This window comes from Megalobrama amblycephala, linkage group LG13 (assembly GCF_018812025.1).
Source record: "Megalobrama amblycephala isolate DHTTF-2021 linkage group LG13, ASM1881202v1, whole genome shotgun sequence".
Lineage (NCBI taxonomy): Eukaryota > Metazoa > Chordata > Actinopteri > Cypriniformes > Xenocyprididae > Megalobrama > Megalobrama amblycephala.
The window spans coordinates 30,202,544-30,218,303 of record NC_063056.1 but is presented as its reverse complement, the minus strand read 5'-3'; the positions used below and the strand labels follow the sequence as shown (position 1 = coordinate 30,218,303).

The 15,760-nt window shown below is 37.0% G+C and overlaps 1 protein-coding gene and 1 long non-coding RNA gene across 3 annotated transcripts in view; both read left to right on the top strand.

The window, feature by feature from the left end:
- The window catches only part of LOC125243980, a 31,722-nt gene extending 27,436 nt beyond the window's left edge, over positions 1-4,286 (top strand). For both annotated transcript variants that reach the window (XR_007179197.1, XR_007179198.1), the window contains one exon: positions 2,536-4,286. This is a non-coding gene — a long non-coding RNA (uncharacterized LOC125243980). The remainder of the gene's footprint in view (positions 1-2,535) is intronic.
- A 2,186-nt stretch (positions 4,287-6,472) lies between these two features.
- On the top strand, positions 6,473-15,317 carry spaca6 (sperm acrosome associated 6). Its single transcript, XM_048153882.1, has 9 exons — positions 6,473-6,798; positions 8,607-8,693; positions 9,404-9,475; positions 9,775-9,798; positions 12,084-12,161; positions 12,702-12,802; positions 13,530-13,686; positions 13,783-13,963; positions 14,811-15,317. Exons 1-9 carry the CDS (start codon positions 6,585-6,587, stop codon positions 14,908-14,910), a joined length of 1,014 nt encoding a protein of 337 aa, XP_048009839.1. The 5' UTR covers positions 6,473-6,584; the 3' UTR covers positions 14,911-15,317.
- Positions 15,318-15,760: the final 443 nt, after the last annotated feature.

Here is a 15,760-nt window from a genome sequence, read left to right as displayed (position 1 = left end):
CAAGGGGCTTTCATACCCGCTGGTTGCGATGGCACGAAAAGGGGCTATTCCCTCTAAGCTCTTCCTCATTGCAATTTGCGCCTATCTTTGTCTTTGTTACTGTTCGCTCTCAAAGCAAAACGAGTAGCCACCCCCACTCACTGTACCAGCATGTCATAAATCATATTTAAATGCTACACCTCCACTGAGGCTGTGGGATTGGAGTGTGGCTGGCTAAAGAGGCCATGTGAGGACAATGCAGCATTTAGTCTTAGAAATGAATGTTTGAAGCAGATGAAATTGTTTCTAACTTTTGATTTTTCCAGATAACTGTTGATGTGGTATGATTTTGCTATCATGCTCACATGCATAAGCGTGTGTATGTCTATAAATGCGAGTTTATACATTTTTTAGACACATACAATGTATTTCTGTGACACATGACCTGATTATAGTATTATTTTTCAAAGGATACCATTAATACATATAGCATGTCACATTTTTACCATTTTTTACTTGCCCTCATGTCATTCTAAACCTGTTTGACTTACTTTCCTTTGCAAACATGCAAATATTTTCATACTTTGTTTTGTCTATACATTGAAAGTCAGTGGGGTTCAATGTTGTTGGACCCTAGAACATTGGACCCCATTGACTTTCACTAAATGAACAAAATACATTTTTCAAAGTATCTTCTTTTGTGTTCCGCAGAAGTCATACAGGTCATACAGGACAGAATTATATATATTTTTGCATGAACTATCCTTATGATGTCCATTTTAACCTGCCGCAAATGGATTCAAATGCACAAAATGCGATGCTTCGGGTGCTGAAAAATATATGTAGTACTGTGTGAGCACATTAGTGCACAAGTAGCTATAGCCGTTTTGCTGTACTGATGTAGCCGTGCGGCACGTCAGGAAGACTGAGCGTAATCTGATGAGACGTACCCACAGATTGATTAACAGAAGATTGCGGCAAATGCAGGGAGTAATATTTTCCAGCGCTTTATCATTTTGCTAGCCTGATGCTCTGTGGCTTCTCACCCTGTTTGAGATTCTGACCCTCCCCCTTCGTTTCCCATTCCTTCCTACTCTCGACTCTCTTCTCCTCTCCCCTTTGCCCCCTCCCTGCTCCCTCTGTCTCTCACACACATTTCCTCTCTCAGACGCACGCATACACGAGCGCACAGACTGCGAAAGAAGGGGGGCAGGGGTAGTAACGGAGACACGATGCCTGAAAAAACGTGAGCGAGGGAAAGCGAGAGAGAGAGAGAGAGAGAGAGAGAATAGGGATGTTGTAGGCTAGGGAGGGATTGAGAGGAAAAAAGCGAGAGTTTGAGACTGGGGACAAGGCATGTGAGTGCTTGAGATGCTGAGAAGAGAGACAGAGTGATGGAAGACTCAAAGGCAAAGGCAGAAAATGTGTGTGTGTGTGCGTGAGTGTCTGTCTGACAGGGAGGACACAGTCTGAGGGGCTCGTGGTGCTGTAGACTATAGGATTGCTGTAGGGGAGGTAGGTTGTGTGCTACCTATGGGATCAGTGTGATTGTCTTTGCTCTACCTGCCTGTGAGCTCATTGTCTGTGTGTCTGACTGGCTGTCTGACTGTTTTTCTCTATCCATAGAAAGAGGGAGAGATGACCAGACACTTAGATTGGACCTATAGAGAGTGGAAAGGATGGACGTTTTCTCGTTTTCCGTTTTCTTTCACTTTGTCTTTGTCTCATCAGGTTTAACTTTTCGGAGTCAGACACATTTCCGCATCCTTCATGCTGCACGTGAGCTGTTTTTTTCACCATATTTGCTTAGTTTTCGACAGACTTCATATGTCGACATGCACTTTTTGTCGCCACAGAGGTTGACGTTGTCAAAGTCTGCATGTCCAGATGCCATGATAAGGTAGTATATCTCCTTTTGGATTTTTGCCATTCACCTCTGCTACATCATCATGCATTTTTTGGCACAGCAGAGGCTTGTATTTGTCATAGACAGTTTATTGTGGCACTTGTGATTGACACACCTGTGCACAGATGTCTCTAATGCAGAGATGTAGTGATGCTTTGAAGTACGCTTGTTTAGATTATTAAAAGCGCGTTTTTTGGTATGTTTTAAATAGACAATAGAACTGTGGGTCTAACTACTACTGCAGTCGTTTTCATAATTCATGACACTGTGATGTTTGAGAAATATTTTATCATCATAGTATTTTTTAATCTGCATACAGTCTAGTATTGCATGTCTGCAACCGCCTAGTGTCTATCAGTTTGTCAACTCGCACATTTTTTTCTTTGAAAAGATTTTTTTTTATTATTCATAATCTTTCCTCATTTAGTGATGTTCAGGATGACGAATTTGAACAGTTTGGTGTCTCTACTCACTCAGTCACTGTGTCAGTTGTACCAGCTGTCTGCCAAGAAGGGGCACTATTGCACCATTTTACCTTCTTCGGGTCCCCATTTGCAGTTTGTGCACTGTGTAACATGAATCCACTTGTTTAACCTCCTAAAATGTTTATATTGGATATATTCATATGTGTATTGTTTTTATCTTAACAGGTTTCAACCAAACACCTGGACATTGGGGGGAAATTGGATTACTTCCACATGCTGTCGTTATCCCATTTAGCCCTGTCCTCATGTTACCTGGTGGCAGCTGAAGGTGCCGTTCAAGTGTTAACATGGTTCTGGCTGTTTTTGTTGATGATTTATGGCTTTTTTATTTAATAATTTACTAAGAATTACTTCACACTCTAAGTTCATTTTATTTGATCATAGTTTTTCCGAATGGTTGTTATGTAATATTGCGAAGAAATCCTCTATCGTTGTCTCAGGAGTCGGCGAATGAACCTTTGATTTTTCCAAAGGAAAAGCTCCTCAGGCAGATGAGGTTTTCCTAAAGCTCCTTGTAGATTCGTGCAGAGGATGATGCCACTGCTTGCAGCCTCTGCGGTGAAACATATTGCAGTAAAAGTACCCATCAACAACACCCCATGGTTTTATTATGACTGACACAACACAGTTTGGTGCAAACATTATGTGTTTACTGCTCTCTGTGTGCCTTCACTGTCTGAATAGAGTGAGGGTGAAAATCTGGACAGCGCAATGCAGTCGGAGCCCTTTTTCCAGGTGCTTTAAATGTTTGAGGTTTCGAAGACATCAGTAAAAAGAAAACATGTTCGAAAGTATGATGTAATAGCACATTACTTCCAGCAACATGGTCCTGTTTTTTCACAGTATGTCTCTTTGTCCCTGAGACCCTTAACCTGTGAGGTCAAACTAGGTCACAGGTGAGGTCCTCAGGAACAGGGCTGCATGCGCCGTCATCCCAAAAAGTCAAACAAAGGAAAAACATTTGCCTTTTTATTGTGTCTTTAAATGAATTTGAACTGTATTTACAGAACCTGATTAAACGTGCTGAAAAAGAGCAGTTTTATGTTTAGATTTGGAGTTCTTCTACTGTAAATTATTAGATTGTGCTCCAGTTGAGGTAGTGACTACTGGGGACACACCCTATTGGCTGGCTTTATGTTCTACACAAAGAAATGATCCAATGAGAAGACAGCCAAGGGTGGTGACCCCATAATATTATCAACACTCATACTATCATAAGGTACATACAAGATAAGACAGATATATTTATGGACATGCTGTACAGAGTTGTTGATGCAAATATGTCAATATGCATCATCATCTGATGCTCTCATAGTACCTTGTTTCTAAATATCGTTGAGTTTTCTTACTTTTATGTGTGCGTAATTTGTTCATGCTTATCAGTGGAGCTATTTAAAAAATAATTCATTAATGAAAGCGAAATAAAACATCCCACGAAGTATCGCTGGAGAATTTTTAGTTTTTTGATGCAATTATTGTGTGTTTTCTGCTCTCTGTCCACATTGACAGCTTGAATGAAGTGAGTGTGAAAATGTAACTGAATCTGAGCAGCGCAATGCAGTCCAAACCCCTTTTTTCAGGTATAATTTGTAATACTTATCAACGGTCCTCTTTTAAATTGATGCAAAAGAAATTTGCAGAGATTTCAGATGATTTTGGATCAGCATAAAAAACTGTCAGATATAATCCTAATGTAATCCTTACAAGCACAAAATATAAATGCTGCTCTAACACGTTTATTGTGACCGCTTGGTATTAACGGACCACATAATGTGTATTATATTATAGCTGTATATTACTGTCATATGGACATTACTTTGACAAACTTGCATTTTCTGTAAAGCTGCTATGTGCTATATGTATTGTGAAAAGCATTATACAAATAAACCTGAATTGAATGGAAATGAAACATCCCACAAGGCATCATCGGAACATGTTAGACGCAATCATGGCTGACAATAAATAAATAATATAACATTTCATATTGTAAAAAAATTTCACTGTCCCACATGTGACGCACATTCGAAATCGCAAATGACAAATGAACCCAGGAAAAAAAGGGCACTCCATGATATGTTAATTTTTCAGCACACCCTCTGTGACTTTCTGGCCTCCTGTTGGAAGGCCAGCTGTAGAAATAAGCATCTCAGGACAGTGTGGTGCAATGCTACCTGTCTTCTGATCATTGCTTATAGGCCGTCTCTGGCAGGCCTGCGGTGGGGCTCCTGCTCACTATTGATTGGCTTGTCTTTGCAGAGACAGATGAATGCATTAGTACCCAAGTCGCTCCTGCTACGGGAAATATATTAACTTCATGTATTAGGCACCCTGTCTCGTTACCATGGCGACACTTTGGAAAAGACAGGGAAGAGGGGGTGGAGGGAGGAGAGGGTGTTTTGGGGTGATGGAATGGGGGGGAGGGGTATGGGATATGGGATGCAATGAGCTTGTGGTCTTGATTGGTAGTCCTCTCTATTTCTCAGGCACACACACATTGATGTTGGGAGTCCTTCCATATTAGTTTTTTTGGTTTAATATGTGTATGTTTCAACCTTTATATTGATCTATTTTAAATGCCAATTATGCTTTTTCTAATGTCGCATTATTGTAATTTGATGTTTTGTCTTTTTCCTTTCTTTCTGCTGCTCAGAGATCAGTGATTGATCACATGCACAGAATGCCTTTGCTTTTCTCTTTGTTCCGGTCAATTTGGATCATTTGCAATATCACGGCACCCCACCACCATCATCAACAGGCACACAGGCATCACCCTCTCCCTTTCATTTTCCTTCTCTCTCTTCCTCTGCTCTCTTTCACACACACACTCCCAATCTCTTCACTTTGCAGCAAAATGATGCATAATGGGAGCAGGAAGATTGAAAAGACAATGGAGTAAATTAGTAACATGGAGGAACACTACACAAGACCACCATGAACATCACATGCATATATTGCTTTTGTCTGGAGTCACTGCATGATCAAGACAAACTAGCCTCACCAATGTTAAAGGGATAGTTCACCCAAAAATGAAAATTCTGCCATCATTTGGCTAGTTTTGGTTCCCATAGATGTATTTTTATTTTATTTTTCTCATATAATGGAAGTAGACTATAGGATTCCCAGCAGTATTCTTCAGAATATATTCTTTTATGTTCCAAAGACAAAATTAAAGTCATACAAGTTTGGAAAGTAGTAGTGAGTAAATGATGTATTTTAATTTTTAGGTGAAACACAATTTTCATTTTTGGGTGGACTAACTCTTTAAAGGGTTTCAAAAATGAAAATTATGTAATTTATTACTCACCTTCATATTGTTCCAGACCCGTAAGACCTTCGTTCATCTTAGGAACACAAATTAAGATATTTTTGATAAAATATGATGGCTCAGTGAGGCCTGCATCGCCAGCAATAACACTCCCTGATGATTTCAAAACACTGCTTCATGAAGCTTCAGGAATCTTTTGTTTTGAATCAGTGGTTCAGAGCGCCAAAATCACATGATTTCAGTAAACGAGGCTTCGTTATGTCATAAGTGTTTTGAAACTTCAATAGTTAACGTGAGTTTGGCAGTTTGATACGTGCTCCAAACCACTGATTCAAAACAAAAGATTCCTAAAGCTTCGAGGCTTCATGAAGCAGTGTTTTGAAATCGCCAATCACTAGATATTGTTGAATAAAATTGCTGTTTTGTTATTTTTGGTGCACAAAAAAATATTCTCGTTGCTTTATAATATTAAGGTTGAACCACTGTAGTCACATGAACTGTTTTAAATATGTTCTTAGTAGCTTTCTGGGCATTGAAAAAGGGAGTGTTTTTGCTTGCTAGCGATGCTGGCCTTACTGAGTCATCGGTTTTTATCAAAAATATCTTCATTTGTATTCCAAAGATGAACGAAGGTCTTATGGGTGTGGAACAACATGAGGATGAGTAATAAATGACATCATTTTAATTTTTGGGTGAACTAGCCCTTTAAGAAAACTATAAAGCCGTGGTCACACTTGACTTTGAACGAGCAAAAAAAATTTTATATAAGTTATATTTAAATTGTAACACAAATAATCACCATCTTATTATCTGTATTGCTGGGCTAATGTAATAACTATTTCGTCATGATGATGTAATCATTCAACTGAATTTTATCAAGATGTTTAGTTTCATATTATTTTCTCAAGAAAGTTGAAGAATAACACTAACAGTTCCGGTAAAAACAGAAATGTTTGTGTTGATTGTGAAGCTGTTGTTTTTCAGCTCGTTTATTAGCACAGCTTTGAATTGTTATCAGTGCTTTATCGATGTCAATGACAGTCTTCGTTTGTGTTGGGGCCATATTCTTACCGAATACAATATAAGGAATGTAGACTCTTGTTTCAAAACACTGGATCGGATATTCAACAATGAATCGAGAGTAACGGAGGCAGGGAAAGTAGGTAAGAATTAAGAAATCACATACTATTATTATTATTATGCTACTAAGCAATGTCTACCGTACGAGAATTTGTGCTGTGGTGTCGTCACAGCTAAAGGACGGCACGGCCTCGAGGGTCGTTTTGCGTTTACAATAGGGTGACCAGACCAGACAATCCCGGTTTTTGGTGCTCTGGAGCAGTCCCCGGAAATGTCCCCGTTTTATAGCTCGTTCAAAATAATCCGCAAATACATTGCAAAAAAGCCTGACCAACACACAGCAGCCTGTTGGTTATCGGATCAATCGTGTAGTAATTATATTCACCAACAGAGGGGGCCGTGCAGCTACACTGTCACTGCTACACTTGGTCGCGCGCGCGCCACTACTTCATGAAGAACGTAACCTGAGCAGAGCGCCATTATCATCAATTATCAAAAGAAACATCGTTATTGGTTTCAGCTTTTAAGGTAATAACATACTAACTATTCATGTTAAATTAAAGTAATACGGTTTTGTGTTTTATAACAGGGCTTCAACAGGGTGCTAGATGGTTTTGGACAATTTAAACGTCCTCAGTCACAAAGCAGCAATTTCCACACACGTCTTAACTGTATCACGAGGTGAAGGTACACTCAGATATGAATAAATAAAACAATTATAATAAAATAATAATACACTTGCAACTTAGTGTTTAAAATGAGTCTAAAATGCAAAATAATAGTTAAACGTTTAAAAAGTTGTAATTTCTGTACAGCTCATGAAAATGAAAATATTAAATTCAATAATAAATGTTAAAAATATTTGTTAAATGCCATTTTATTTATCTGATCTCATATTTATGTTGTTTTAATTTTCTAATGTGATTTTTCAAAATAGTGTAATACTTTTTTTAGTTAGGCCTGGTTAGTAGTGTAATAGTTTTTTGGTGAATTGTATTAAAACCAGACCAAAAATCCTAATAATAAAATTAATTCATAATTATTATTAATGTAATGATATAGGGAACCCATATTTACCTTTCAAGTTATCTGTACTTAAACATTTAAGTTAATTCAATGAAAAGACCACATTAGGTCAACTCATTTAAATTGAGTTGTCAATTACCCCATTACTCAATTGAACTGAGGGAATCACTTTCCTCAAATGATTTGAGTAGTCTCAACTTATTAGGGTTTACAGTGAACAATTAAAAAACAAAAACCTTCCAAAATGTATTGTCCCCGTTTTTTATTAATAGTTAATAACAAATGAGATTTCGGTGATATTTTGACCACTCAGATAGGAAATGTCCCCGGTTTCCATTTCAGAAATCTGGTCAACTTAGTTTATTGTTATAATAAAAATGTTAACAAGCTAAATATTATTAAATGTTGTTTTATTAAATTATTTTTCTTTAGTATGCAAATTCATGAATGTTATCTTCTGCTGGTTTAGGCCTAGTTCCTGACGTAACACAAAGTTGCTATGCAACAAAGCTACAGTGCAGTGATATTTCTTACAGTAGTTTTGCGTTATTGATTGGTTTTATCTGTTTTATTTTCCATTGTATAAAATGTAAAGTATAAAAATGTCATCGATGTGCATCATTTGGAAGAAGCGGTTTTCCACACTGTACAATGTTTTCTTCACTATGTAAGATTGAAATGTGTCATATTTAACTTGTCACTAATTTCTGTCATTTTTACTCTGTTTTATGAATTTCAGCTAGGTTTTCTTAAATAGTAGCCTAATTAAATTGGATGAAATTTGAAACATGGATGAAAACATGCAAAAGTCATTTTTACACTTTATGTTGTTGTGTTCAGCTATTGTTTTGTATTTCCTTCTCAGGAAGAGGCTATGACTTGATGCTGAAGAATATCTTGATGGCTGAAATTATGCCTATAGTGGAGGAATTTGATGAGCAGACAAATAATGGTAACAGATTAATCTAATTTATTTAAATATATTCAGCAACTAAGTGATAAACTGTTTGGGACCAGGCTGTGACAATTTATTAAGGCTATAACCAACAACCTGTAGAAGGATTTATCTGGAGACAACAGAGAAGGCTAAATATTTACTTTCAGATGTGATTAATTTGAAATAGTAGGCTAAATGTTGATATTCTTATCAGTGAACTCCAACAATACCTAGATTACAAAGGATACACATGCCTAGAGACTCAGTTTCTTACATAACATATTCTGAAAACTGATGTGTACAAATGTGAAGTGATTGCTTACACTTTCCGCACCCAGAAACGCAGTGTATTTATGACAAGCTGGATATGGTAAAGCTGTAAACCTGTCCGTTCCAGTGGTTTGATTACAAGTTTTACCTAATACAACAATAATTGATATCATCGGCCTGCTTCAGAGAAAATACAGATTCTTGAAATGTTTCAAAAAGAAGTGCTTACTTAAGGTGATTTCTAATTGTTCAATAATTAAGTTGTTGATGCAGCATTTTAAATACAGAGCCCATCTTTCTTTCAAACTGGGTAAAGCGGAAAAGACAGACAGAGACTGACATGAAATGTCAGGGAGAGAGCCTGATAGAACAGACATACATAATCACTGACATGCACACTTTGAGCCGAATTGAGATAAATGGTTCTGTCCTCCCATCTCCTCCCTTTTTTTCAGATACAGTGTATGAGTTCAGGTTACAGGCAGCAGCAAACAATTTCATTGCAGTAGCCTCAAAGCTGCCCAGAGGTGAGACTCGCATTATCACTTCATCACATCATTTCTTTTGCTTGGTAAACCATGAAAACCTGGAGCTGAGCCTTCATCTTCAAAACTGCTCTCACTTTTTTTCTATGAGTTTTATCACAATTTCCTCATATTTCTCTCTTCATAATTTCTCTAGCCTTACAACTCAGTATTAAGCCATCATCCCAGCCATCTCAGTATTAATAACTATTAAACTACTATACATTCCTTGCACATGGATATTGCAGTATCTTAAAGTTTTTTTTTTTTTTTTTTTTTTTTTTTTTTATAATTTCTTGCAGCCTCTGGATGTTTTCCCCCATGTGGTGAGTTACCTCTATGTCATGACCCTCCTGATGGAAAAAGTGCTTGTAATGTAATTTGAGGTCTCTCAGATTGCTAGACTGTCAGAAACCTTAGGAGAATATTTAGGCATCTAAGGTGCCCCAAATATCCCACTGAGTACTAAAGAAACTCATTTCCCTTATGATGGTGTTCCTGTAAAGGCCAATTCCCACCACACCAACAGACACTTCGTTGGGTTTTGTTGGATCAGTGTGTTGCCCCTGTTGGTGTCTATCCGAGTGTGTTTTCACAGATTGAATATGCTGAAGCGTCGCTTGTCAGGTCATGGAACGTCTGAGGTATTGTAATCTGGTGATTGTCCAGGTTGACACTGTCTGTCAGTGTGGTGTGAACTGGCCTTAAGAACCACTGACCGTGTTTAGAGTTCTTGTAGAAATGTATGGGTTCCATCATTTCTTTGTTGATTCTTCAGAAGAGGGTTTTTAAGCTAGGGCGTTCACTGAAATGTTTTTTATTAATAATAATAATAATAACAAATAGTTTAAATTGACAAAATCTGACATTATTACTGTTAATACTGATCAGAAATCACAACAGTGTGATGATCTTTTAATTTGAGATAATATTCAAGCTATTCCATACACTTCTTTTCCAAAAAATACATGCTTTTTTATTTTCAAATAGTTTTAAAAAAGTATTATACAACCCGAATTCTGGAAATCTTGGGACGTTTTTTAAATTTAAATAAAATGAAAACTAAAAGACTTTCAAATCACATGAGCCAATATTTTTTTCACAATAGAACATACATAACATAACAAATGTTTACACAGAGAAAATTTACACTTTTATCCACTAAGTCGGCTCATTTCAAATTTGATGCCTGCTACAGGTCTCAAAAAAGTTGGCATGGGGGCAACAGATGGCTGAAAAAGCAAGAAATTTTGAAAAGATTCAGCTGGGAGAACATCTAGCAACTAAATAAGTCAATTGATATCAGGTCTGTAACATGATTAGCTACAAAAGGGATGTCTTAGAGAGGCAGAGTCTCTCAGAAGTAAGGATGTGCAGAGCTGTGAAAGAGTGTGTAAAAAGATTGTGGAATACTTTAAAAACAATGCTCCTCAATGTCAAATTGCAAATGCTTTGCAAATCTTCTCATCCACAGTGCATAACATCATCAAAAGATTCAGAGAAACTGGAGAAATCTGTGCGTAAGGGACAAGGCCAAAAGACCTTTATTGGATGCCCATGGTCTTTCGGGCCCTCAGACAACACCGCATCACTCATCGGCATGATTGTGTCAGTGACTTTACTAAATGGGCCCAGGAATACTTCCAGAAACCACTGTCGGTAAACACAATCCGCTGTGCCATCTGCAGATGCCAACTAAAGCTCTATCATGCAAAAAGGAAGCCAAATGTGAACATGGTCCAGAAGTGCCGTCGTGTCCTGTGGGCCAAGGTTAATTTAAAATGGACTGTTTCAAAGTGGAAAAGTGTTCTATGGTCAGACGAGCCCAAATTTGACATTCTTGTTGGAAATCACGGACGCCGTGTCCTCCGGGCTGAAGAGGATTGAGACCTTCCAGCATGTCATCAGCGTTCAGTTCAAAAGCCAGCATCTCTAATGGTATGGGGGTGCATAAGTGCATACGGCATGGGCAGCTTGCATGTTTTGGAAGGCACTATGAATGCTGAAAGGTATATAAAGGTTTTAGAGCAACATATGCTCCCCTCCAGATGATGTCTATCTCAGGGAAGGCCTTGTGTATTTCAGCAGGACAATGCAAAACCACATACTACAGCTATTACATCAGCATGGCTTCGTCATAGAAGAGTCCGGGTGCTGAATTGGCCTGCCTGCAGTCCAGATCTTTCACTTATAGAGAAAAATACGTCAAAGACGACCACAAACTCTTAAGCAGCTGGAAACCTATATCAGGCAAGAATGGGACCAAATTTCAACACCAAAACTCCAAAAACTCATAAACTTGATGCCCAGACGTCTTCACACTGTTTTGAAAAAAAGAGTAGATGCTACACCATGGTAAACATGCCCTGACCCAACTCTTTTGAGACCTGTAGCAGGCATCAAATTTGAAATGCTCATTTTGTGCATAAAATTGTAAAAATTTCTCAGTTTAAACATTTGTTATGTTATCTATTTATGTTCTGTTGTGAATAAAATATTGGCTCATGTGATTTGAAAGTCTTTTAATTTTCATTTTATACAAATTTAAAAAATGTCCCAACATTTCCGGAATTCGGGTTGTAATATAAATGGGATAAAATGTATTGTTTAGGTTTCCAGGCGCAAGGTGCCGTTTATAACTGCATGACCTGTCAGTACGACTCCTGTGAGTTCCCGCTGGATTGCCCTGGTGAGTTGACAGGCTCCTTCACGTGTGCAGTTTTCTGTTCAATCTACTATGATATGTAGTTCTATGCAGCCCCACACCCACCCACTCTCTCCACACTTGACATGATGGATATGTTATAACTCAACCTGACAGAACCACCTCTGTAATTATGTAACGGCATTTACACAGCGCAGACATCTATAGCTTTTAACTCTACTTAAGAGTACAGCAAAGTTGTTAAACGAAACCTTGGGCCCTGACACACTTTCACACATAATATCATTTCGCACAGATAGCCCTGTGGGTCACCTAAGATGGCAGGCCCTCTCCCACACACTGTGGTATTCATTTCCACTCAGCACAGCTACAATTACTGCTCAACGTATCTTTTCCTTGGCTGCTCTCTCCAGAGACTCTGTTTAAATATTATAATTAGGTGAATGGTGGGCAGACTGTGCTGCCTCTGTCCTTCTGTTGACAAAAGGCATTCAATTGCAAGGTGAAGTGTTACAGATCTGTGTCCAATGTATTTCTGTGTGTGTAATGTGTGTGCTTTTACAGTGAAGCAAATCACTGTACAGGAAAACAACAGGACTCAGATGTGGTGTAAGGTCCCTTTCCTGCTGCCCACAGATGCTGAGATTGTCTGGAGATATGCAGTGGTGAGGAGGAAATCACTTCAAATCATGAATGGCTGACAAAGTTTAAAATGACCAAAGAGCAAAACTAAAAATAATTACTATTTCATTCATTTATTCATTCATTCATTCCCCTTGTTTTTATTTTTTTTATTCCGACAAAATTATAGTATGTTTCCTGCAGACTGGATATCCATCCATCCATCAATTTTTTTTTTTTTTTTTAAATGCTGGCAAAATTGTAGTATGTTTGCTGTAGAATTTACCAAAATTAGAGGGGAAAGTAGCAATATTTTTTATGCAGACAAAATTACAGTGTATGTCATAAATTCATTTATTAATTGATCTTGTTTTTATTTTTTTATGCAGACAAGATTATAGGCTATCCATCCATCCATTCATTTTTTAAAAAAAAAATTATTCAAATGCAGACAAAATTATAGTATGTTTGTTTATAGTATGTAGAATTTACCAATTAAAGGGGAATGTAGCAATAATCTTTAAAATATTTTTTTATGCAGGAAAAATTACAGAATGTCATAAATTCATTTATTCATTCGTCTTGTTTTTTTTATTTTTTTTATTCAAATGCAGACAAAATTACTGTATGTTTCCTGCAGAATTTAACAAAATTAGAGGAGGCTATATAGCCTTATATATTTTTTATTTTTATATTTTTGATATAGTCCCACTTGCTAAATTTCCTTACCATTCTTTTTTTGTACTTACAAATGCTGAAATTGAAATACAGGAGAGAACGATGTTGATGGATCGGTTTGATGAGGTCACGGTTGGAGTGGATCCACTTTACTTCATCTCCTCTGCCCGGCCAGAGCACTCAGGCACCTACCAGTGTGAAATATTCTCTCAGGAAGACTCTCTTGTCCGTATCTACTACTACCTCACAGGTGACCACGCACATATGAAAAAGAATAACATTCCTGTGCTGTTGCTATTACTGATCTCACTTCCTTTATACCAAATGTCTGTGGTTTCCACCTCAGTGGTCCCTCTGGCACAGTTAGGCCATGTAGAACTACAGGATGTATTTGAACAGGCTCTCCTCCCAGGAGGCCAGTTCCCGCCACTGTCCCCTAAGGATCCATTTACCTTGTGGATGCCCAGTCCTGCCCTTCTCACCACCTGTCTGACTGCAATGTTTCTGCTTGTCTTCCTCATGCTAGGGTAATAATTTTCTTAATTTTCACAGTAATTATTCATTGGAATTCCTATAATTCCCATTTTATTTCATTTCTTTTATTTTAATTTAATTTTGTTTTATTTATTTATTTATTTTATTTTATATTCTATTTTATTGAAAAGTAAAACATTAGAACAGTCTTATAACAGGGATTCCCAAACTTTTTTTTAGTCGAACCCCTAAAATGTTTATTTGAAGTATGAGTTTTAACTTAATATTTTAAATATTATAACACATTTGCATGTTCACAGTTCTCAGAAACCAATTAATGGCTTTTACTTTTAAAAGCAATGTGTTACACAAAACCCCACTCCCCCAAAGTTCTTTTTTTTGGCAAATGTAAAGGCCCTTTTACACCAAAAGTGAAATGATAAAACCTCAGGCTGAAGGAAATGCAAACTCATGCCTGTGCAGTAGAGGGTACAGGTCAAATAAACCCAGAAGAATAGGAAAAACTAAATAACACAACACAAATGTGATGATTGGTTATGTGAAGTCATTTTTTCTTGATTGTATGATTGAATTGGATCATCAAATGTCAGCAGCAGACATTGTTTAGCTAAAGTGAGATTAAATTCATAAAGAATATTTGTATTGTTTAAAATTGAATTACATGAAATTTATGTCAATATACAAAAAATCTTAGTGGTCCTAACATTAGACTTATGCATGCACAAAATACTACTAAAATTAGTTTTTCCTTATTCTCAATATGATTTATTTATATTTTTTCATCATTTTGGTCACATTATGAAATGGGACCTGGACATGTTTCCATTCGAAATTCAAAATTTTCACTTATTGTTTTATTTCATCTCTCCTTGTCCATAGGGTGCTGTACTGGTTATCCAGTCAGATTGGGATCAATGATTCTGATCCAGTCCAAGAAACAAAATCCACAGAAAAAAAGAAATATTTTATTTACTGTTAAACATGGGAAAAGCAATAAATTATTAAGGCAAAATAATTTTTTTTTTTGAATCAGGACCAAATTATTTAAGAATAACGCACTTTAAATATTTTTATATCGAAGTGAGTTTTTGTAAGTGACTGGGAGATCATAGTAGAGGCAATGAATCTGAGTGTATGAGTGAGGGTGTACCACTAACTCAAGTTATAAAGCCTTCTTTATGCTACTAAATATAGCCAGACGTGACTCAAGGCGTTACTCTTTTTACAGTCTTTACTCAGTGTTTTGCTGCTGTTGTCCTAACAACCCATTAAGACCAAACTGGGCGAGGGGAATACTTCATTGTACAGCACTGCAATTTTCCATAATGTTTGCTAAGACAATGTGTATTTTAGACCTGCAAATTTTATTACATTGTCTGGATTTTATCTCAGTGCTTCAGATTTAAAGACCTAATGTATTTTTTTTCTTCTTCATAAATTACAAATACATTTAAATAAGCAGGTTTTTAGGGATGACTTTTGTTGATTATCATAATTTTCACTGGTCATATTTCTGCTTCTCATCTCTTTTGGCACCTCCTTACCTCTACTTATCTTCTCTGAGATAAGATGTCCGCCAACTCAATGCTGAGGTCATGACAGAGAAAACACCCAAAATAGAAGACTACATGGTCTAAACGTAAAGTGGAAAATAGTTTATTTTAATTCAAAGATGCAATCCTTGCCTGTGCCTCTGGATTTTTATGTCTGAGGATTTTATGTACAGTTTTAAAAAAAGAGCTTCTTTATTCACTGGCTGTTAAAATGAGCTTTAAACTACAAAACCAGCAACAACTGTCAGCTAAGTCTCAATCACAAACTAAAATAAT